Consider the following 24,859-nt stretch of genomic DNA (forward strand, 5'->3'; position numbering starts at 1 on the left):
CTGGAGGCGGAGGTTGCAGCGAGCTGAGATCATGCCACTGTACTCCAGCCTGGGCGACAGAGTGAAATTCCGTCTCAAAAAAATAAAAAAATAAATAAATAAATAAAAATTAAAAAATAAAAGCACCAGGCAGCACGCTCCATGTGCTAGCTCCATTACTTCATCTCCTCCTAGCAACAGGCTTATAGAACAGGTGGTGTTGCTTCCCCTGTCATAGTTTCCTATTGTTGCTGGAACAAATCACAAAATTTACCGGCTTAAATCAACACAAGTTTTTTGTTTTAAAGTTCTGTAGCTCAGAAGACTCATGGGGCTAAATCAAGGTGTAAGCAAGGCTATGTTCCTTCTGGCAGCACTAGCAGAAAATGTTTACCCTTTTCCAGCTCCTAGAGGCCACCCACATTCCTTGGCTCGTGGCACCAGCAGCACAGCATTTTCAAATCTCTCCCTCTCTCTTTCTGCTTCTATTTTCACATCTCCTTGTGACCTGACTCTCTTGCCCCTCCTTCTTTCCCTCATAAGGACCCTTGTGATTACATGGGACCCACCAGTCATGTCATAATTAGGTTATTTCCCAGGATAATCCATCTCAAAGCCCTTAACATTACCACATCTGCAATGTTCCTTTTACCATGTAAAGTAATATATTCACAGGTTCTGAGGTTGGGGCATGGACATCTTTGAGGGGAGGGGCATTATTCTGCCCATCACACCACCTTCTACAAAAGATTCACAGAAAATGTAGGTAACTTGCCCAGGTTCACACAGCTAGTGAGTGGGGGATTCCAGATTTGAACTTGGGCCTGTCTTGACTCCAGGCCTAGGCCACTGTCCCGACTTATGGGAGATACCAGGTGTATTAGTCTGTTGTCATGCTGCTAATAAAGACATACATACCCAAGCTAGGTAATTTATAAAGCAAAGAGGTTTAATTGACTCACAGTTCCACATGGCAAGGGAGGCCTCACAATCATGGCAGAAGGCAAATGAGGAGCAAAGTCACGCTTAACATGGCGGCAGGCAAGAGAGCTTGTGCAGGGGAACTTTCATTTGTAAAACCATTAGAGGCTGGGCGTGATGGCTCACGCCTGTATTCCCAGCACTTTGGGAGGCTGACGTGGGCAGATCACTTGAGGTCAGGAGTTCAAGACCAGCCTGGCCATCATGGTGAAACCCCATCTCTACTAAAAATACAAAAATTAGCCGGGCGTGGTGTCACATGCCTGTAGTCCCAGCTACTCCAGAAGCTGAGGCAGGAGAATCACTTGAACCCAGGAGGCGGAGGTTACGGTGAGCTGAGATCCTGCCACTGCATTCCAGCCTGGGCGACAGAGCAAGACTGTCTCAAAAACAAAAACAAAAACAAAAACAAAAAAACAACCAAACAAACCAAAAAAACCACACACACACACACACAAACATTAGATCTTGTGAGACTTATTCACTACCATGAGAACAGTATGGGGAAAACCATGCCAATGATTCAATTATCACCATGTGGCCCCACTCTTGACACATGGGGATTATTACAATCCAAGATGAGATTTGGGTGGGGACACAGCCAAAGTATATCACCAGGGTCTGCTAAACACTGAAGGCCATAGTGCTTGTTCATATCTTCCTTTTAACATCTATTTACTTGTACTGAAGATATGTGTTAATATCTATGTGAATTATTTGAAAATGAAGACTGGGATCTTTTTTATTTTTTATTTATTTATTTATTTATTTTTGAGACAAACTCTCACTTTTGTCCCCCAGGCTGGAGTGAGATGGTGTGATCTCAGCTCACTGCAACCTCCGCCTCCCGGGTTCAAGCAATTTTCCTGCCTAGGCCCCCCAGGTAGCTGGGATTACAGGTGCCTGCCACCATGCCCAGCTAATTTTTGTATTTTTAGTAGAGACAGGGTTTCACCATGTTGGCCTGGCTAGTCTCGAACTCTTGACCTCAGGTGATACACCCGCCTCAGCCTCCCAAAGTGCTGGGATTACAGGCGTCAGCCACTGTGCCTGGCCTGGGATCTTTTGTTTATCACTTTTATTTGTTGTTCAAGCAACTGTATGATAAAAATCAGACAAACAACTATATATATATATATATATATTTTATTTTTATTTTTATTTTTATTTTTTTTTTGAGACAGAGTTTCACTCTTGTTGTCCAGGCTGGAGTGCAATGGTGCCATCTTGGCTCACTGCAACCTCTGCCTCCCAGGTTCAAGCGATTCTTCTGCCTCAGCCTCCTGAGTAGCTGGGATTACAGGCGCCTGCCACCACGCCCGACTAATTTTTGTATTTTTAGTAGAGACGGGGTTTCACCATGTTGATCAGGCTGGTCTTGAACTCCCGACCTCGGGTGATCCACCCACCTCAGCCTTCCAAAGTGCTGAGATTACAGGTGTGAGCCACCGCACCGAGCCAGAGAGACAACCATAAATCACTAGTGAGTTTTCACGTCCCCCAGTTTCTATCCAAGTGCAGATATCGCTTTTCCATGGTTAAAATTATAGCACAGACACTATATTGTATTGTTTTCCCCAATTTTTGTTATAAAAATTTTCAAACATAGAGAAAAGCTGAAATATATAGCACTACTTAGAGCCAACAATAGTAAACATTTTGCCATATTTGCTGTCTCTCCCTGAATGTTTATGTGTGTACATGATTTTATCTTTTGTTGAACCATTAAACAATAGTTTACAGGCATTATGGCCTTCAATCCTCAACTCTTCAGAATGCATCTCCTCACAATAAGGACATTCTCTCAATGAGCACAGTATAATTATTACACTATAAAATTACCAATAATTCACGAAGATCACCCATATCCAATCCATATTCAAATGTCTCCAATTGTCAACAAATAGTAAAACCAGCTTAAAAGACATATCAGGATCCAAGCAAGATGACACATTGTATTTGGTTATGTGTTTCTAGCTCTTCTATTTTGGAACAACCCCTCCCTACCACTTATATTTTTCTTTTCTTTTCTTTCTTTCTTTCTTTCTTTTTTTTTTTTTTTTTGAGACAGAGACTCGCTCTGTCGCCCAGGCTGGAGTGCAGTGGCGCGATCTCGGCTCACTGCAACCTCCGTCTCCGGGGTTCAAGTGATCCTCCCACCTCAGCCTCCTGAGTAGCTGGGACGCCTGGTGTGCCACACTACATCCCACCAATTTTTGTATTTTTAGTAGAGTTGGGGTTTCATCATATTAGCCAGGCTGGTCTCCAACTCCTGACTTGAAGTGATCCGCCCGCCTCGGCCTCCCAATGTGTGGGATTCCGGGCGTGAGCCGCTGCGCCTGGCCCACTTATATTTTTCATGGCATCCCATTTATGAAGAGACAAGGCTCCCTATTTCATGTAACGTGGGAATGGATCTTCCTGTTAATCTCCTCTGCTCAGTGTAGGGTCTAGCAAGAGCAGACTCTCTGTAGGTGTTTGTTGAATAAATGAAACCAATAGTAATGGTTATTAATAACAATCCCAGTGGCCAATTTTTATTGACTATTCTCTTGGCCAGTGTGCTCACGTTAATCTAATTTGAACCTCACAGAAATCTTACGCGTTATGACATATTTGTCTTATTCACAGGTGAGGAAACCAAGGCTTAGGGAAGGAAAGTCGCTTGTCTGAAATTACAGCTAGAAAAGGGGCCAAAACCCAAGGGTGGACCCACTGGCTGGAAAACAGTGCAGTTAGGCAGGGGCCCCTGTTTCTTAATAGTGAATGAACCAACGACCCCCAAGGCTGGTTTGCCCGTGCACACGCACACACGTGTGCAACACGTAGCACTTGCTGAGTGTTTGCTACTTGCCAGGCTTCATGTCAAGCACTTTACGCGTGCTTTTATGCCCTACGTTTTGTTTTTGTCTGTTTTGCTTTTTTCCCCTAATGTCTAGCCAAAGGCGTGGCCCAGGCGCCCAGGCAGGACTTGGGGAGTGAATGAAGAGTGAACAAATGAATGAATGCGCGGCAACGGGATCTTCATAAACCAGACCCTCCTCGGGGATCTAATGCGAACACTCCCGAGGCCCGGGCCCAGGTACGCTGAGGGCTGCTCGTGGGCCCCAGGCCGACCTCAGCCCGCGGCTCCCGGGCTCCGGGGGCCCAGGTGGCCCCCAGTAGGTGAGGAGCCGGGCCCGCCGGCGCCTTGGCGTTGCCACCTGTACCTGCCTGCCCTCTCCCCTTCCGGATCCACAGCCAGGCCTCGGCGGGCTCCTGGTGTGCAGCCGCCCGGCCGCTTCCGCCCGAGGGTCGCGGGGCTCAGAGTCCGGCAGGCTCCAGGCGGGGCAGGGGATGTCCGCGGCCCGGCAGGCGCACGCCCACCTGTCGGCCGCGCAGGCGCATCAGCGGGCCGGCCTCCCCGCGCCCCGCGGCGCGCGGCCAGTGCGCAGGCGCGGCGGCCGATGCGAGTGTGTATGTGCGGGCGAGAAGATGGCGGCGGCGGGGGAAGCAGCGTGAGCAGCCGGAGGATCGCAGAGTCCCAATGAAACGGGCAGCCATGGCCCTCCACAGCCCGCAGGTAGCCGCCGGTCTGCGCCTTCGGCCGGAAGGGGCCCGAGCCCGGGGCGGGCGGACGCCGCGGCGGGCGGGCGTCCGCGCCCTGCCCGGAGCGAGCGTGTGGGAGTGGGGGAGGGCGCCGGGACACGCTGCCCGGGCCTAGGCCGGAGCCACCCGCCGCCTCCGCGCCCGCCGCGCCTTCTTCCCCTGAGCCACCCGGACCCCCTAGTCCCGGGGAGGTCGAGGGGCGGGGGCTCCGGGCCCCGCTTGGGGAGGGCGTGGAGGGCGCCGAAGGGGTTAACCTCCCTGGGGCTGGACCGCGGGGCGAGCCCGGGGTGTGGAGTGGGGCCCTCCCCGCCGCGCCGGCCGGGGGAGGCGGCCCGGGGGCTCCGGGAGTCCCCTGGAGCGGCAGGGGCCCCAGAGCAGCTCAGGTTGCTGCCTCTGCCTGGAGCGGGCCTCAGAGATTTGGGGGTGCCCTGTTGCCCCTTTGCCCCAAGAGCTTCCTTTCTCAGCTTGATTGATGATGCGGGGGTTGCCGATTTTCTGTTTTTTAGATAGAAGTCGCAGAGTAGCGGCCTTGGGCTGCTGTTGCAAAGAAAACTCGAAATAAGTCGCAAGGACCGTACTTTCACTTGCATTTGAGTGACATCCCTTGCAGGAATCCATCCCAGCCAGGCTGACAACTAACGCACCCTGCCTGAACAGTAGCTAAAGCTTAGGGGCCCTTTACAATAATCCCGTGGTGGAAAGAAAGAGCTCTTTTTGGGAGATGTGCGTGTAGAGTTAAGCTCTTATTCCCCTCTCCCACCCCTTCTCTCACACCTTTTCCCCCCTCCGCCATTATAATTATTCTGGACAAAAATCGGCATGATGTATTATTTGTCAGCCTTGCTTTAGACTGCTAATTTGTTGACATCTGGTCCCTATAAATTGTTGCACACTTTTAAACCATCTCATTGTGTATTTGTATTAAATATGGGGAAATGAAACAAAGTAGCCATTCGGGAAACTGATTGCGAGTAAAATCATAACCCTTCATAAGCAATTGGGTTTTGTTGCCCTTCTGCAGATGAAGTCAATCTGACTAGACCTCTTTTGAAACATGATTTTCGGAACTATTGTAATGAATGCGTGTTGTGGAATCTAAAATGCGAAAACTTTTTAAAAAATTAGATCTTACGACAAGCTTCAATTTTGTTAAATTAGCTGTAGTTTAGTTTGCATCAGAATTTCCCCCTTTAACGTTTTGTTCCCTTATACATTTACTTTTGTAAGTAGTGTAGGTCTTTGCGCCAAAAAAGGGATCAGTAGTTGAATAATTTTTACAAATGTATAGCACAAAGATTTTAAGAGATTTGGTGTATTTAGCTTTGTTTAGACCTTTCTATTAAAAAAAAGATTTGATATTTGCTTTTTTCTCAACTTAAATCCTAATTAACTAGCTTATTAGAATTGGTATGAACAAGTATAAGGCTCATAATGAATTAATGTGTAATATTCCTTGTGATTTTGACATGAAGAAAGCATCTTTAGGCTTAGCTCACTTCCTTTATTTAATAAGCATCAATCACAATTCAAGGTTGATTGAAATGTTAATTAATGGGGATGGATAATATGTAAACTTAATTGTAATTTCGTTTGCATTCATTGTCCCAGTATTTACGTTTTATACAACAGTCTAAAGCGTTATACACATCTTTAGAAAATTGGAGTAGCAAAAGTTGGCGGAACGTAAATGTTAGCAACACTTTGGGTTTATTCTTTTAAAGTATGATTTAAATGCTTTTAAGTTTTAGCATGGAGAAAGTAGCAAAGGAAATAGTTTGATTTCTCATAATTTTCTTCTTCTTCTTTTTTTTTTTTTTTTTTTTGAGTTGAAATTTGGCTCTTGTTGCCCAGGCTGGAGTGCTGTGGTTATTAACCTATAAACTTTTTTATTTATTTTGAGATGGAGTTTTGCTCTTTTTTTTTTTTTTTTTTTTGAGACGGAAGTCTTGCTCTGTCGCCCAGGCTGGAGTGCAGTGGCATGATCTTGGACCACTGCAACCTCTGCCTCCCAGGTTCAAGCGATTCTCCTGCCTCAGCCTCCCAAGTAGCTGGGATTACAGGCGCCCACCACCATGCCTGGCTAATTTTTTGTATTTTTATTAAAGACGGGTTTCACCATGTTGATCAGGCTGGTCTCAAACTCCTGACCTCAGGTGATCCACCCGCCTCGGCCTCTCAGAGTGCTGGGATTATAGGCGTGAGCCACTACTGCGTCTGGCCGTTTTCTCATAATTTTCATTTTAAAAGAATAGTAATGGAAACAAGTAATGGAATCATGTATGACAGGATTTAGTTACTGGTTCCTGCTTCAGTCATTCTGAGCGTTTTAATAAATTTGTTTTATTTGGTTGGCTACTGTCCTAAGAGTCTTGCAGCCTTAATGGCCATTCATTCATTCAGCAAATACTGATTGTTTATCAGATATTAAGCGCCATGATATGTATATTACTTGTTTATGTTGGGAATAACAACTGCAAATTGAAGGTCTTATCTTAAAATTGACTTGTTAAAGTTAAATTTGTCACTGAGAATAATGGGAGGTGGAAAACGTTACAGTTTAAAAATGTTTACAGGCCAGCGCGGTGGCTCGTGCCTGTAATCCCAGCACTTTGGGAGGCTCAGGTGGGTGGATCACTTGAGGTCCGGAGTTCGAGATCAGCCTGACCAATATAGTGAGTCCCTGTCTCTACTAAAAATTCAAAAATTAGCCGAGTGTGGTGAAGCTCGCCTGTAGTCCCAGCTACTTGGGAGGCTGAGGCAGGAGAATCGCTTGAACCCGGGAGGCGGAGGTTGCAGTGAGCCAAGATCATGCCACTGCACTCCAGCCTGGGTGACAGAGCAAGACTCCCGTCTCAAAAAAAAAAAAAAAAAAAACACGAAACTCCATCTCAAAATAAATAAAAAAGTTTATAGGTTAATAACCCTATTTCCAAATATTAGAAAGTGTTGGTTGATCCCTGTTACCTGTATTGAAGTGTAATAGTGAAGAATTTGGAAACATTTTGAGACCGGTAACTCAACATTTTAGCAAAGACAAATAAATGAACTTTAACAGTTGAAGTGTAGGTCTAAGTGAATATCCTTGTCACTGAGGGGACCGGTTAAATTATTTGGGGTAATTAATTTGAAGCTATTAGTTTTGCCTTACACCGAAAAAATATTTGTGATTATTGATGTCATTTATAGTGAAATCTCCACAATAATGCTTCCTACACCCAATTTGAATGTCATGCAGTTGGCTTCTGTCCTTGTCTCTGCATAGACTCACCCCAGTCTCTTTTTTACCTTGTAATAGCAGATCCTCCACATTTTACATGATGGAAAGTCTTGGATTCCCCCTCTAGCATATGGCTGAATGTTACTGTATTGCTAAATATCTGTTTCTAGCCAACAGCTGGATTAGTGTTAATTCTTGAAAGAAATACATTTTTATTAGAATCTCAAGTAATGAGCAGCTGAAGTAAATACAATTGTTTGAAATGTTGAAGGGGCATTTGGAGATAACAGTTTTCCTTTGCATAGTGACAGCAAGCTATTTAAGCATGTCCTAAGAGTAGATGTTTTAAGTTTGTGAGCCAGTGGTCGCCTTAGTGGTTTGTACAGATAGCCTGAGCAGCCGCCCCGTACTAGGACCTCACCTTCATGCTCTTGAGCCCATTTCATTGAGAGCACAGCGCACTGAAATTCCAGTGAATACTAAGCAGGCCTACCACATTCTAAATTCCTCACTAAAGCAAAAGTTAGGACATGTATTCCAGTGTTCTGTTACGTGGAACTGATAGGATTTAAGCAGTGATTCACATAGGAAAACTTAAAGGAGAAAAGGATTACAAAGCTTAATGATTGCTGTTTAATGCCAAGCCTAAGCGGCACGTTGCATTGTGCTGTGCTCAGAATATAACATTCAAGTAATTGAGAAAAGTGGTATCATCTCCAATTGAATTAGTTACATCAGGGTTTTTGTTTCGGTTTTTTGTTTGTTTGTTTGTTTTTAAAGATATAATTTCAGACATGTAGGTACTTCCTGTTAATGGTTCCTGGTATTCAGGTGGCACATTAAACGTGGTTGCTGAGGACACTTATTGCTGGTACTATACCAAAATATGAAACGTAGTGGGAAGAGCTTGCTTTTGAATTTGTAATTAGGCTGTTACTTTTCTATTTACTGCCACACATGCAAGAATCACCATCGCACAAAACAGATAAATCTGTTTGCAATGGAATTTGCTGGCCTTGGGCCATTGGATTACTGTCATTTGTCACTTTAGTGCCACTTCAGCAGTGTAGATGTTCATTTCCAGAGACTTATATGTGCTTGGACTGCAGTTTTCCTGTTTATTGAAGTGTTCTCCCAAAAGGTCTTTCTTTGACCATTTCTGTCAATACAGGCTGGATGAAGAATTAGTGTAGGAAAATAAAGGTAGCCCATGGGGTATGTGTATAGTATTTGTTTCAAGGATCAGAAAATGTAGAATTTATCATAAACCTCGATGTAGAATCTTCAGATCCTAGATTTTTTTCTGAACTGGCTATTTTCTGGCTATTTGAAAGCTCCTGGGCCATGATCCCATTTTCATCAGATGACTTGAGAACCCAGAAACTCTACCAGCACTGCCATTCTGTCCCGTCTTGAAACATCATGCCCTGGTTGCCCTCTCCTGGAATAGGGCTGGTAAGGTGTTGAGATAGAAATGTGGTTTGGGGCTGTTACAGCCTGAATTCCTCGACTTTCCCTTTTGGGCTCACACGAGAATTGTTAGGAGAATGTGCATGTGGAGTGCGGGCCCAGCACCTGCTACCGTCTGCGCTGTAATGGTGGCTGCTCCTAAGAGTCCTCAGTCTCCTCCCTGTTGGGCTTGTGTCTACAGCCTTATCGGTTGTCATTCTTCGGATCCATTCTCAGTTTATTTTTCTGGTATTAGCTGGAGGGACATCTCCTTAAGCCTGTACTCTATGGCTCAGGAGTCTCAAAACCAGTCCATTTTGAAGTGAGAGTATCCCTAATAAAAAGGTGAGTGTCCCCACTCCTGTGCTTTGTTTTTTTTTTTTTTTTTTTTTGAGACGGAGTCTCACTCTGTCACCCAGGCTGGAGTGCAGTGGCGGTATCTTGTCTCACTGCAACTTCTGCCTCCCGGGTTCAAGTGATTCTCCTGCCTCAGCCTCCTGAGTAGCTGGGAATACAGGCACCCGCCACCATGCCCAGCTAATTGTTTATATTTTTAGTAGAGACTGGGTTTCACCGTGTTAGCCAGGATGGTCTCGATCTCCTGACCTCATGATCCGCCCACCTCGGCCTCCCAAAGTGCTGGGATTATAGGCGTGAGCCACCACACCCAGCCACTCCTGTGCCTTTTGAACCTGATTTTTACATCTAGCTGACTCCTCCCTCCGTCCCTTTCTCTCTTTCTTGCTGATCTGATGGTGCTAGATTTTTGTTTTCCCATTTGTCTTTGTTTTATGAAGATGTGCTCCTTTCCATTTGTGTATGTTGAGTACAGACATATCATGCCCTTGCTTGCTTTTTTTTTTTTTTTTTTTGAGACAGTCTTGCTCTGTTGCCCAGGCTGGAATGCAGTGGTGCGATCTTGGTTCACTGCAGCCTCTACCTCCCAGATTCAAGCGATTCTCCTGCCTCAGTCTCTCAAGTAGCTGGGATTACAGTTGCCTGCTACCACGCCCAGCTAATTTTTTTGTATTTTTAGTAGAAACGGGGTTTCACCATGTTAGTCAGGCTGGTCTCAAACTCCTCACCTCAGGTGATCCAGCTGCCTCAGCCTCCCAAAGTGCTGGGATTACAGGCATAAGCCACTGCAACTGGCCCAATTTTTGTATTTTTAGTAGACACGGGTTTCACCATGTTTCAGGCTGGTCTCAAACTCCTCACCTCAGGTGATCCAGCTGCCTCAGCCTCCCAAAGTGCTGGGATTACAGGCATAAGCCACTGCAACTGGCCCAATTTTTGTATTTTTAGTAGACACGGGTTTCACCATGTTAGGCTGGTCTTGATCTCCTAACCTCAGGTGATCCACCTGCCTTGGCCTCTCAGAATGCTGGGATTACAGGTGTGAGCCACCACGTCTGGCTAATTTTTTTGTATTTTTAGTAGAGATGGGGTTTCACCATGGTGGTCAGGCGGATGTGGAACTCCTGACCTTAGGTGATCCACCTACCTTGGCCTCCCAAAGTGCTGGGATTACAGGCATGAGCCACTGCCCCCAGCATCCCTACTCATTCTTTGAAAAAAACAATTTGTTGTGTTTTGTAGAGACAGGGATTTGCTGTGTTTCCCAGGCTGGTCTTGAACTCCTGGCCTCAAGGGATCCCTTCTGCCTCAGCTTCCTAAAGTACTGGGATTACAGGTGTGAGCCACCGCGTCTAGCCTCCCTATTCATTTTGCAAGTATCAGTCTTTTTACTTTTGATAGGACATGTTGAAGTTTTGGTTAAAAATAGAAGAGGATTTGAAAATGAAGTTCAATTCTAGAGGTTTTCGAGATTCCTGCCCAATATAAAAAACTTCTGATACATTAAAACAATTTTTTTATATTTCATTTTTTAGAGCAGTTTTAGGTTCACAGCAAAATTGAGAGAAAAGTACAAAGAGTTCCTATATACCCCTTCTCTTGATATTTTAAGTAATAATTTCCCTTACATGGCTGCAAAGACTATATATATATATTTATATGTATTTATTTGTATATATATTTATATTTATATATATTTATATTTATATATATTTTTATATATATATTTTTTGAGACGAAGTCTTCTTCTGTCACCCAGGCTGGAGTGCAGTGGCGCGATCTTGGCTCACTGCTAGCTCCGCCTCCCGGGTTCACGCCATTCTCCTGCCTCAGCCTCCCGAGTAGCTGGGACTACAGGCGCGCGCCACCATGCCCAGCTAATTTTTTGTATTTTTAGTAGAGACGGGGTTTCACGGTGTTAGCCAGGATGATCTCCATCTCCTGACCTCGGGATCTGCCCACCTTGGCCTCCCAGATTGCTGGGATTACAGGCGTGAGCCACCGTGCCGGGCCAAGACTATATATATATTTATTCAAGACCTGAAGTAGAATTTCTGGGTAGATCTGATCATTGGAGAAGGAGGAACATATTTATTACGAGATACTAAGCATTGTAGTAGTCATCATTTGAAGCCTATACACTCTATAAACTGCATAGTTTAGAAAGTGCCTTAGCTTGTTTGAGCCTTTACAGCAACTCTGTCCTGTATTATTATAACCATTTTACAGATGAGTAAGATAAGACCCAGAGAGGTTGTGGCTTGAGGTCAAATGGCTGCTGGCCATCAGGACCTTTTAAAAGCAGGTGTTTTGACTTCTGAATCCTTTGCTTTTTCTACTTTGCCAGACTGGTTTTCTGGAAGAGACTGATGAAGGCATAATCTTTCACACTGTGACTTCCCCTTAGTAGTTCCTCCATAAACATTTACAGAATGAATGAATGAAATGTGCGTTTAAAAACTTTAATGTTACTAATTACAAAATTTGTTACTATAATATGTTACTATTCACTAAAGTTTGTGTGGGGTACATTTTAATAAAGTCGTTTATTTTATTTTCTAATATAAAGACATGCTATTTTTAAGACACAAAAACAGCACAGACATATTTAAAGTGAAAAGTAGAAGTCATTCCCTTCCTCTCTGATCCTTAATCGTCAGTTTGGTGTGTGTCTTCTATGCTTTTTTCCACTGGAGTATTTTGTTGTTGTTCCGTTGTTTCATAATATGGTCTGTTGTATCTAGTCACTGAACTTTATTGAGCAAACCTTGTTTTCAAAATTACTGAAAACATCCACTGAAGTCTGTTTTCTTAGGTTTACCTAATTTTGCCAGGGAATGAAGCAGATATTCTGGAGATTAAAGTGGCTTATCAGGATCCAGTGTGCAGGGGATTGTGGAAGTGCTGTCACAACTTATAACATGTTGTCCAAACAATTTTTTTTTTCTTAAGAAATATTTTGGGCCAGGTGCAGTGAGTGACTCACGCCTGTAATCCCAGCACTTTGGGAGGCTGAGGCAGGCAAATCACTCAAGCTCAGGAGTTTGGGACCAGCCTGGGCAACATAGCAAAACTCTTTCTCTACAAAAATACAAAAATTCGTTGGGCATGGTGGTGCTCTCCTGTAGTCCCAGCTACTTGGGAGGTTGAGATGGGAGGATCGCTTGAACCTGGGAGGTGGAGATTGTAGTGAGTCGAGATTGCGCCACTGCACTTCAGCTTGGGTGACAGAGCGAGACTCTTACGTCAAAAAAGAAAAGATAAGAAATATTTTGAAGACTTCCACCCCCTTAGTAGTAGTCATGCTGTCCGGTATTCATATTGTAAAAAGAGGTCTGGCTGGGCGTGGTGGCTCACGTGTGTAATCTCAGCACTTTGGGAGGCCGAGGTGGGTGGATCACCTGAGGTCAGGAGTTTGAGACCATCCTGGCCAACATGGTAAAACCCCATCTCTGCTAAAAATACAAAAATTAGCCTAGTGTGGTGGCAGGCACCTTTAATCCCAGCTGCTCGGAGGGCTGAGGCAGGAGAATAGCTTGAACCCGTGGGGGCAGAGGTTGCTGTGAGCCAAGATCACGCCACTTCACTCCAGCCTGGACGAAAGAGTGAAACTCCATCTCAAAAAACAAAAAAGGAGGTCTGATTCACATTCAGATTCTTGTCCATCCATTGCCTTTGCACTAGATTTATGAGAGGACAAACTTTTTATTAGTTGGAGATTGGTAAGTCACCTGCCCTAGGGAATAATGAGAAACTGGGTAATTAACCTGAATTTTTCTCCATCTTCTTCAAAATCATGTTTTTGTCTTCTGTCACTTTGTTTCATCAGAGTACTGCAATGGCAAAAAACAAAGCACTTCCCAACTCAGGTCCCACTCCTGAGAGATAACCACATTTAACTACTTCTGACTTGTAATAAAATGCAAAAAATCAGGGCTTCCAAGTGTGGTTTGCTATTTTGTTTAGAATTAATTTGCAGAATACTAGACACTTTTTTCAGAACCACATATGAAGGACTTTATATCTTTTGTGATTGTTCACAGATTTTGGTGGCCGGACGTTAGGAGTATAGAGCTGAAGAGAGAATTCCTGTGCTTTAGAGGTTCGCTGGGTAGTGAGGGAGAGAAGCAGGCTAATGGCTGGGTGCATCCAGTTTTAGGGTGGTAATTCCTGTAACACAAGTGTGAACAACATAGTCATGAACATTCATTCATTCGTTTGTTCATTCATTCAGCAAATAGTTACGGAGTGGCTGCTGTGTACCAGGCACTGAGGAGGGAGTGATGAGCGAAAACAGGCATTGTTTCTCTCGCGGAGGAGTTTATGGGTCCATTGACGAAGACAGCTTGCTAATCAGATAATCACAGTTACGTACATGTCACTCCAAACTGAGAGATGTTTCCCAAAGGAAGGGAACACAGTCTGAAGTCAGAGAACGGTTCCCGTGGAAGTGACGCGTTTACAGCATGAGACAGTGGGGACAGCATGTGTGGTGGACCTTTGGCTGGAGGGAATTTGGAGCACTTTGGAGAACTCAGTAAGGACTTGTGTGTCTTGGGCACAGAGCTGGAGGGGAGGGACAGACGCACCATCCAACCTTGCAGCCTTTGTTAGATGTCACTGTCTTTATTCTGAGAAAAGTGTGGAAGAAGAGGTGGTACAACATTTGACCATGGCACCTCATAATCACATTGCCTTTTGGGATCATACTCTGCCCAGTGAAGAATAGACTCACGGGGTCGCAGTGGTCATAAGGAGATCATTTAGGGCAGGGTCCTTGGACTTTCGACTCGGAGGGTCCCGTGGAGGTGGAGAGAAGTTGCGTGACTCAGGAGTTAGGTATAAAGTGTTTCAAAAAAGGAGGAGAGTGGGACTGAATGTTGGGCAGAGCTGGGAAGACGTCTCTTCTAGAACGGCGACATTTGAGCTGGAGTTTTCCAGGCAGAGAAGCACACGGACAAGGGCGTGTGGAGGAGACTGTGCAGAGGAACTGTCTCAAAGCCTGCAGCCTGTTTGGGAAACAGATAAATTTGTGGCTGAAATGGTGTGTAGGGTGAAGTGGTTAGCCGGGAGTCTGGAGAGGAGAGATAAAGAATTTGATAATCCAAGCTCAGGACTGAGTTAAGTTGGTAGCAACACTCTGTGTTAAGGTTGCTGGTTGAGGCCGGGTGCGAGGCTCACGCCTGTAATCCCAGCACTTTGGGAGACCGAAGTAGACGGATCACTTGAGGTAAGGAGTTTGAGACCAGTCTGGCCAACATGCTGAAACCCCATCTCTACTAAAAATACAAAAATTAGCCGGGCATGGTGGCGCATGTCTGTAATCCCAGCTACTTGAGAGGCTTAGGCAGGAGAATCGCTTGAACCCGGGAGGCAGAGGTTGCAGTGAGCCAGACTGTGCCACTGCACTCTAGCCTGGGCAACAGAGCAAGACTCCATCTCGGGAAAAAAAAAAAAAAGATTGCTGGGTTGAGTTGATTGTGCAGGGGTCTTACTTAGATGCTTCGAAAGTTGTCAGGGATTTGATTCTTTAGGCTCTCCTCCATAGCTGGGACTCTACTCTCTGCTCATTTTGGCATCTTAAGCCTCATAACTTTGAGGGGAAAGAAGTAGGGCATTTCTTTTGGGGACTTCTGAGACAGATTAATGTGAGGCAGGTAGCCCTTCAGTGTCCTCAGTGATAATTGGATAGAGTAGTTAGGGAAGGTCATTTAGGGACATATTCCCTTTATTTTGAGGGGGAGGCACCTTTAAAAACAAGCATCTGTCCCTTGATTATATTCGTAGAAAATATTAAGAAAAACTTAGGTGACTTGTTACCTTATTTTAAATGTTTCCTGTAATACTTTTGGTAGTAAACTTTAGAAATTTGGAATCATTGGATTTAACAGCGTTTTTAGGTTTGTGATCCTCGAGTGCCCTCTTCTAATACCAGAATCACCTGGCACCCTGGGTGCCACCAAGAGACACTGAGTAAGGATCCCTGTGAGCAGGTCCCCAGGCCGTCTCAGCCAGGCTCAGGCTGCAGATCGTCTGCATGGGTTTGTGTACAGCTTTTTTTGTTTTAACTTGTTGAGCACTTTCCCATGAATAGCAATAATGAAATTGTATTTTGGACAAAGTGTTACATCTCCAGTCTAGGTTAGGTGTGAACAACAACAAAAATATGAATTGTGCCCCTCACTCTGAGTGTGATCCTCACTTATTTTAGCGCCGAGTGGAATTGTGGAACAGTTGTGAGCAGATGAGAAACCTGACATTTTGCCACTTTGAAGAGCTGTCATGTCGTGTCTTCAGAACGAGATTTCAGTTTGGTTTGGCATTCATGAAGTCCATGATTATGCCTTTTAAACAAGCATCTACCCAACACTTGCTCTGTGCCAGGGCCCGTGTTGGGATTTATACGTTGCAAAAAACATGTTTTTAAAAATGTAAGTACACATGTGTTCCCCAGAACCTGAAGAGCTGCTCTGGCTGTTGCTCTGCACCCCACATCTTGAAATAGGACCCTTGTGGACAGCATGGGATCAGCACACTCCCCCACAGCTCAGTGTAACTGTGAGCATCTGATGTCCCAGAGAACTGGAACTTTATAATTCATCCTGAAGCCTGGTTGTCAACATCTCTGAGGATGTGTGCGTAGCATTAAGCCAATTTACCATCGGGAATTCCTGCTCTCTTTTGCTGCTGTTGCTCATGGATTCGTCAGGTGAGGAAATTCTAGTCTCTAGTTTTTCCCAAACTGGTGCTGAAATAATTACGCTTGGTTCTCTGTTGCTTCTTACCTCTTTGCTCTTCTTTGCCACAACAATGTATTCTAAGTTAGGTGCCAGCAGCAGAAACTTTTCTTCCATCTATAACTAGAGTTTTAGGTGTGAGAAAGGGCTAGCTTTTTTTTTTTTTTTTTTTTTTTTTTGTCTGAGGTGGAGTCTTGTTCTGTCACCCAGGCAGTGGCAAGATCTCAGCTCACTGCAACCTCTGCCTCCGGGGCTCCAGTGATTCTCTGGCCTCAGCCTCCTGAGTAGCTGGGATTACAGGTGCGTGCCACCATGGCTGGCTGATCTTTGTATTTTTAGCAGAGACGGGGTTTCAGCATTTTGGCCAGGCTGGTCTTGAACTCTTGACCTCAAGTGATCCGCCTGCCTCAGCCTCCCAATGTACTGGGATTACAGGCGTTTGCCACCGCGCCCGGTGGCTTTTGCTTTTTAAGGTGGACAGAAACACCTTGCAGCTGTGCTTCGTTGTCCTTGCTGCTTTTGGGTGGAAACATAGACTTAAGTTAGCATATTCATCAGTTGATCTCTTTTCTGTGAGAAGGGAAAGAAATCGCAGTATTTTGTGTGTATGGCAGGCTTTGAGGGACCTTATACTTTGATTCTGTAGATGCCCTGTCCTTCCTCAGGAGGCAGTCAGCTGTGTACAGAGGCCCGTGTGGTCCTGTCCTGAGAGTAGCGGAAGGACGACGTGGCTCTGCCTGGGGAGACTGTGCCTTATGCAGAGGCCAACACCACATGGATGAGCAGGAAGCAGCCGCCGGCCTGGCTGCTCTTTCGGGTCAGGAAGGCTTTCTTGAGTCTGCTGTGGTCTGGCTGCCCCAGTGTCTCCACTGCCTAGCACAGTGGGCACTCAGGTGTTTGTCTGTTGGATCGGTTAATTGGCAGGGACCAGTTGAAGCAAACAGAGAACAGCTGGTTGTCATTCACTGTTTTCAGGACTGCTTATGGTTGTTTTTGGTGTTTCTATAATAGTTCTAGGCATGAAGTTCAGGACCACAGCATGCAAGACCCCGAGGGGCAGATTTGCCGTCTATAGAAATAGTAATGAGAGCTGATGAAGAAGAGGTGGCTGCTTCCCACAGTATCACCTTGATTGTCATTTCTGCACTTAGAATGCATGAGTGACCCCTAAGCTGCTCTTCAGGTTCTTCAGTGCTCTCTTTACCTCTGTTGTGTAGTTTCTTGAATCCAGATGACTGACCCGCACGTCACATATAAGTTATTTGGTTTTATTCCTTGGTCTCTTTCTCAGGAGGTGTAGTCTGGAGATGATAGGACACTTAGCAATGCAGAGAGAATGCCTTCACCAGAGTTACCACAAGTGCTTGGCTGTTGGGGCTCCGTGTACTAAAGCTCTTCCAGGACTGTTAGTGGGCATGCCAGTGATCTATCTTCGCAGGCCTGCTTACAGCAAATGCAGCTGTCCCCCAAATGCAAGAACCATGGAGCAGCCAGCCTTTCCAGTACAGGGCCCAATTATGTGTCACCAGTGAACATGGAAAGAGCTTTTTGGTTGGTTTGCCACAGTTAGTTGCCACAGTTAGTTTATCTTTCCCCCACCTTTGTGACCTTAGATATCTCAGCCAAAGCCACCATTCACCCACTAGTTATTTATTGAACTCAGTTATGTGCCAGGCATTGTTGGTACAGAAATGGAGGGGAACGCATTGTCTGTCCCCGAGACCCTCTGTCTGTAGACAGGCTCGCCCCCTTTGTCCCTGTGGTTTGCTCCCCTACTTTCAGTGAGTCTCTTTGCCTGGGCCATCTTCTTAGGCCCACTTTACCCACCTTTAAAATTGCGCCCTCCTTCATACTTGTCACCCTGTCTCCTTGCTCCCTCTCCAGAGCACTTCACACCTAATACCCTACATACCCGCTATCCTGACATGTGTATCTGGTTCACTCTCGTCCTCCCCCAATGTAAGCTCCTTGAGGCCCCATTGTAAGCTCCTTGAGGGCAGGGGTTTTTGTTTGCTTTGTTCACTGCTGGGGCCCCTAGTCCTAGAATGTGGTGAGTGCTCAGTAAATATTTATTAACAAACACATTCATGAAAGACATACCACAGTGGACATATTCAGAAGCCCACAGTCAGGTGTGGGAAAGAAGCTAGGGAATCAACTGTTAGGATCCAGAATTAGAGAGACCATCACAGGAGAGTCCCCGGGGACACCTTGGCTCATGTTTGTGAGGAAAATATTTCACAAAGATGAGCCTTTGGAACTGAGTTCTATAGTTTGCAGAGTCAGCCAGGCCAGCAGGGTCCCAAGAGAAGGGCGCCCAAAGCAGAAAGACCTGGCGTGTGCCGTGTCCCTGAAGTGCATTTGGGACGTGGAGAGTTGTCGGGGCTGCAGCACTGGGGGTTGGCTGGGAAGATGGATGGGTGCGTCTTGTAGGCTCTGCTAGAGCCTTTTAGCCTGAAAAGTTCTGGGAGACTAGAAAGGCTTTTCCTGGGCACCAGAATAGTAAGGTTCAGTTGAGAGACAGCTCTGTGGTGGCCACATGCAGTTTGGAGGGTGAGGGGTGAGCACAGAGGCGGAGGTAGATTGTTGCAGAGACCCAGTTGAGAAGCGTGGAGGGCTTGAACAGTGCCTAGAGGAGGGGCAGGCCTTAGGGTGGTGGGAGGTGGTTGGTTGGCGGGAGCCAGCTCGTTGTGGTGTGTTCATGGTATAGTAGTTTCTTCCTTAAAATGTGGAATGATACTTGTTTAGTAAAATGTTTTTCCCACTTCTTCCTCTTTTTTAAAGATGGGGTCTGGCTTTGGCATCCAGGCTGGAGTGAATGGCACAATCGTAGCTCACTCCCTGCACCATCTAACTCCTAGGCTCAGGCCATCCTCCCTCCTTAGCCTCCCAAAATGCTGGGGCTACAGACGTGCGCCACCATGCATGGCTTTGCATTTCTTATATTGTTGAATGTTTTTCCATTAAATATTTTCCTTTGCGATTGTTGTTTTTTTTTTTAGATCTCAAGAGCCTTAACTTAATCTTCAGCATTGTTTTTTAAGGACTGCAGCGTATTCACAAGTTATAGTTTATGCATACTAAAAATGGTAATGTTTGGCAGGTTTTTTTGGTCCAATTTTTAGTTGTTAGTTGTGAATTTATCTTATTTCCTAGAGCAAATTAAGCACATTATTGTAAACTGGAAGATGAACGTCCTTAATTCATTGATTATTTTTGGGGTGAAGGGAGAGAGATATTTTGCTAAGGGATATTAAGAAGATACTTAGTGGATATTTAAAACATGAATTTTTAAAAATTTTAAAAGTAATATCAAAAACAAGTTCTACATATGAAATGTTTGAAAAATATTTAAAAAGGTCTGTTTATTATTATTATTATTATTATTATTATTATTATTATTTTTTGAGATGGAGTCTTGCTCTGTCGCCCAGGCTGGAGTGCAGTTCGCAGTCTCGGCTCACTGCAACCTCTGCCTCTCGTGCTAAAGCGATTCTCCTGCTTCAGCCTCCTGAGTAGCTGGGACTACAGGCATGCACCACCATGCCTAGCTACTTTTTATATTTTTTAGTAGAGATGGGGTTTCACCATATTGGCCGGTCTGGTCTCGACCTCCTGACCTCAAGTGATCTTCCCGCCTAGGCCTCCCAAAGTGCTTGAATTACAGGCGTGAGGCACCACTCCCGGCCCATTTATAAAATATCAATAAGCTGACTTATGTTTGGTGAAGGCCAACTATTTCAGCTATTGCTGTAGATATCCAGGAAGATAACCAAAGCATCCTTACCTTTGTGTATAATGGATAGCTAAGGCATAAGAAACAACTGGGCACGTTACAAGATGTGTAATTAAGTGCTGAATTATGTGGTGCATGTGGCAGGTTCTTTTGTAGTAATTCAGAGAATGAAGATGGGTAATGAGCTAGTCTTGAGAAGGAATAGGATCTCCGCCTCCCAAAGTGCTGGGATTATAGGCACGAGCCAGTGAGTCCACCTGGGTGACCTTACTACTTTATATGAATCCTCCGGTCACTGCTGCCCAACTAGCCTTTTATCTCCCTTTTTGCTTACCCCATTTATGTGTTAGGGTGCCCTCCCTTTTTTTAAAAAAAACAAACAAGTAGAGCTCAGCTTTCTAACTGGCTTACACCATAAACTAGAGATTTAGTGGCTCATGTAACTAGAAATTCCAGAGGCAGGTCAGGCTTCAAAGTTGGTTTAATTCAGCCGTTTAGTTACAGTTTTGAGGACCTGGCTTCTTTTCATTTTTTCACTTTTCATTTCTTCATCTTTTCATTCTGCCTGTCAGTATTATCCCAGGGCTAGTTTCCCCCACGATGGCGGAATGGCCACAGCAGTTTCAGGCTTCACATTTGGGCACAGCCTCCGTCACACCAGCCTGACCAAGAGAGTGAGTGTGCATCCCCGAATTTTAGGCAGTGTCCTGAGCTTCGTGCCCTTTGGGTCGTCCCTCAACCAGAGCACTGTGGCGAGGAGGGTGGTATGCCAAGCAGGGCTCCCATCTGGCCTGGGGGTGGGGGTGTGTTGACTTCTGAACTGGGTGACCACTGTCCCACAGGGTAAGAAGGGGAGCTGGCCAGTTCGCTACTGTCCCACATGAGCGTAATGTCTCTCCCCCCTCTCCTTTTCCAGATATGCCAGTTCCTCCTGGACTCCTCAGACTGGAAGATTGTCCTTTCTCCTTGGCAAATCATCTGTACTATCTGATTGCATCTTACAGTCTTCTTTAAATATTATTGTTCCTTAACTGTTAATGTGTCTGTGCCTTGAGGTCAGCCTCAGGTTCCAATCCTGTTCCATTTTGTTTGTGGAATCTCAGGCAAGGTTGGTTTCTCTGAACTTTTAAAGTTTTTTCATCTTCATTCAGCAAATCTTTATTAGATTCTCAGTATTGTGCTTCAGTGGACGAAATACAGACTGACACAAGGAGATAACAGTTCATTCACAGAGACATAGGTAAATGAGAATTACTATGAAATATGAACAGTGCTTTGGCAGAAATAGGGTTTAGAAACACTTCCTGAGGAGGTGATGCCTGCGTTGAGCTTTGAAGGACAAGTAGGACTTCTTCAGAGCATGGGGGAAGAGGGAACTGCCTGCACAAAGGCTGATCAGCAGAATAATGAATAAATGCAGAGTTACTGGGATCTTAGGTGCACGACCTTCGGCAAGGTTGGTAGGCAAAGACGCCCATTACACCAAGTTGTAGAGTGAAGATTCTACCTTTATATACACCTTACAATTACATGGGGAGTGACCGCATGTCCTGGTCTAAACTTATCCCAGCATAATTCATCATAATGATCCTTTCACTCTGAGATATGCCTCTAATTTGGATGATAAATGGTTACGCAACTTAAAATAGAAGTCCAGAGCCATAGGGACAGTCAACTGTGATAGCAGTGTGCTTGCTTCATAGTAGAGCCTTGGGATTACATGAGATAGAACATAGCAGTGCTTCTCAAACTTAAAAGTCTGTTGAGAATCAGCTGCGGGTCTTGTGAATGTGCACATTTAGATTCAGTACACTTGGGGTGGGCCCTGTGCGCTGTCTGAGCTCCTAGGTCATTCCTAGGCTGCTGGCCTGGTGACCTCACTTTGAGTAGCAGGTAGTATTGGGCTTCGGGAGCTTCAGAGGGTCTGTGAAGTTCTGAAATCATAGGCAGAAATGTGTGTACATGCATTCTTTAGGGGGTGGGCCTAATTCCCTTACATCAGTTTCTCAGGAGGTCTGCTGCCACCCAAAAAAGATTAGGAATCCTCCCTTTTAGAAATTTTGTGCAGATTAAATGAAATATGTTGATTAAATGCCTTTAACATTGTCTAGAGCATAATGGACATTCAGTATACACTAGCTGTATGTCCTCCTTCCCTGACCCCAGTTCTTTGAAGGCAGGACACATTGCGTAGACATTTTAAACTGCTTTTTAATGTCCTTTTTATGTCATTGGTGCTCAATAAGTGTCGATTTAGCTTGGTGACAAGCTGTTTGGTGACTGTGAGCCATTCTGTCAGCATTTGTTAGTCTCTTAGGTGCCAAGCATTTTACTAGGTAGATAGGAGGAGGCCACTACCTATGTTATTGCAGATACCCAGGCATAGGTGGAGTCATCAGGGCCTGTGCTGGATAGTAACTGTAGAACTGAAGAGGAGATGCATCACTTCTTAGTAATCTTCCTGAGTTATGTGTGTTCAGGAAAGTGCTTCTACTGCCTTTGATTCATTGAGGTCCCAGTCTCTGGTTCTCAGGTGTATGTGATTTCAGTACGGATTAATTTACTGTAATGCTTAATTTAATTCATTCAGTTGCTATTCTTGCCAAATGCAGTTTTTCTGAACATTTTGATATTTTGTTGAGATGGTCCCAGAAATTTGGGATTCGTGATCACGTTAGGGTATTTGTGATGGAAAGGGTATATAATTTATGGTATTTTCAAAGTTCCTTACCTAAGAGATTGGAAGAACAGTGATGAGAGAGAGATTGGAAGATTACTTGTCTTATAGAGTTGTAGATGCTTCAGAGAACTTGACTACATTGCGAAGGGAAAATCTTGGATTGGAAGGTTATTTTTGAGAAAGTGGAGTGTTGGTAGTGAAAGTTAGATTTTAGTGAATTAAAAGCAAATGAGAGATGAGTTTAATTACAAAAGAAATGTCTTTTGTTCAGAAGACATTTCTGAAGAGTTGCTTGTGAGTTAATTTATTTTATTGAGACAGGATTGTACTCTGTGACCCAAGATAGAGTGCAGTGGTGCAATCATGGCTCACTGCAGCCTCAAAGTTATTGGCTCAAGGGATCCTCCCACCTCAGCCTCCTGAGGAGCTGGTACTGCAAGTGTGGGCCACTGTGTTTGGCAGGAGTTTAATTTTTCTGTCATATTACTTCTAATTTAGTTGCATTATAGTTTTTCTTCTGGCCGGGTGCGGTGGCTCACGCCTGTAATCCCAGCACTTTGGGAGGCCAAGGCTGGTGGATCACCTGTCAGGAGTTCAAGACCATCCTGGCCAACATGGTGAAACCCTGTCTCTACTGAAAATACAAAAATTAGCCCAGGCATCGTGACACATGCCTGTAATACCAGCTACTCGGAGGCTGAGGCAGGAGAATTGCTTGAACCCAGGAGTCGGAGGTTGCAGTGAACTGAGATCGCGCCACTGCACTCCAGGTTGGGCAACAGAGCGAGACTGTCTGACAAAAAAACAAAAAAAAAGTTTTTCTTCTTTTAGTTTTGTTGTTGTTGTTGTTGTTGAGAAGGAGTCTTTCTCTGTCACCCAGGCTGGAGTGCAGTGGTGCAATCTCAGCTCACTGCAACCTCCACCTCCTGGGTTCAAACGATTCTCCTGCCTTAGCCTCCCGAGTAGCTGAGATTACAGGCGCCCGCCACCGCACCCAGCTAATTTTTGTATTTTAGTAGAGACAGGGTTTCACTATGTAGGTCAAGCTGGTCTCGAACTCCTGACCTCAAATGATCCCCCCGTCTCGGCCTCCCAAAGTGCTGGGATTACAGGCATGAGCCACCGCGCCCGGCCAGTTTAGTTGTTGTTGTTGTTTTTGCCTTTATTAACTTGTTAATGATCAGTAAACCCTTAAAAGCACTAAAAGAGTTCCCATTTTAAAGACATCTGGATGTTGTTCATCAGCTTTATATAGTGAGTAATTATCTCAAATTATTTTATAATTTCTTTTTTAACTGGGAGGCATAACTGAGTGGAGAAGTAGCTCCCCTCATCCTCCTGTTTTCTGCTTAGTTTCTCCCACCTCCTCAGTTGCCTGTAGTGATGGAGCTTTTTCTTGGATCACGGGAATGCCCCTACACAGTGATTCTAAACTCCAACTGTAAGTCAGAATCACACAGGAAGTGTTTAAAATGCTAAATGAGGCCTGGACTCCACCCTAGACCACTGAAGCCAGAATTGTTGCAGGTGTGGCCTGAGGATGCTCTGATTCTAAGGTGTGGCCAGGTTCGAGGACTGTTGTCTTAGGCCTTTGTCCAATATGGTTTATGCTGCTCCCCTGCTAGGTGAGTACCACCACGGATTGGTTACCTGCTTTTATGTGGAAAATAGAATATAGGAAGCCGATTGGGTGGAAAACATCTCTTCTAGTGTATGTGGGTCCCATAAGGGGGACTTTGAAGTCTGGAGTTAACAGTTTTCTAATAAAAGATTTCAGACCATATCCAGGAACTTAAATACATAATTAAAGAGTGGAATGCAAATTATTAGGATTTTTGCTGGTAAAGCAAGCTATAGTTGCATAATTTAAATCTTTGGAGGGCATGTTTGGACAGATCATTAGGTGAAGGTTAAATTGAGACAGCAAACAGTGGATTCCTTCCTTAGCTAGTATACCTCTTTTTGCATTCTTTTATTTTCAACAGATAGTAATTTTGCAGCTTTTTACTTCTTCAACCAAACCTTCTAAGTAACTTTGCTTTCCATTAACAACAAAGCCGCTCATTAAGGTGGAAGTTCTGTGCTTGATCTTAACACCGGAAGGAGAGGAGTCTATTTACCAGCTAATGTAAGTA

The 24,859-nt window shown here is 44.8% G+C and overlaps 1 protein-coding gene across 2 annotated transcripts in view; it reads left to right on the top strand.

The window, feature by feature from the left end:
* Window positions 1–4,357: 4,357 nt before the first annotated feature.
* Window positions 4,358–24,859, top strand: part of USP10 (ubiquitin specific peptidase 10) — an 80,105-nt gene continuing 59,603 nt past the window's right edge. Inside the window, exon 1 of one of the 2 annotated variants that reach the window (XM_034940842.3) lies at window positions 4,358–4,522. In XM_034940842.3, coding sequence (XP_034796733.3) covers window positions 4,487–4,522 — 36 coding nt within the window. In that variant the 5' untranslated portion in view covers window positions 4,358–4,486. The remainder of the gene's footprint in view (window positions 4,523–24,859) is intronic. The other variant, XM_057300133.2, reaches the window with a different exon arrangement.

This window comes from Pan paniscus, chromosome 18, assembly GCF_029289425.2.
Source record: "Pan paniscus chromosome 18, NHGRI_mPanPan1-v2.0_pri, whole genome shotgun sequence".
NCBI lineage: Eukaryota > Metazoa > Chordata > Mammalia > Primates > Hominidae > Pan > Pan paniscus.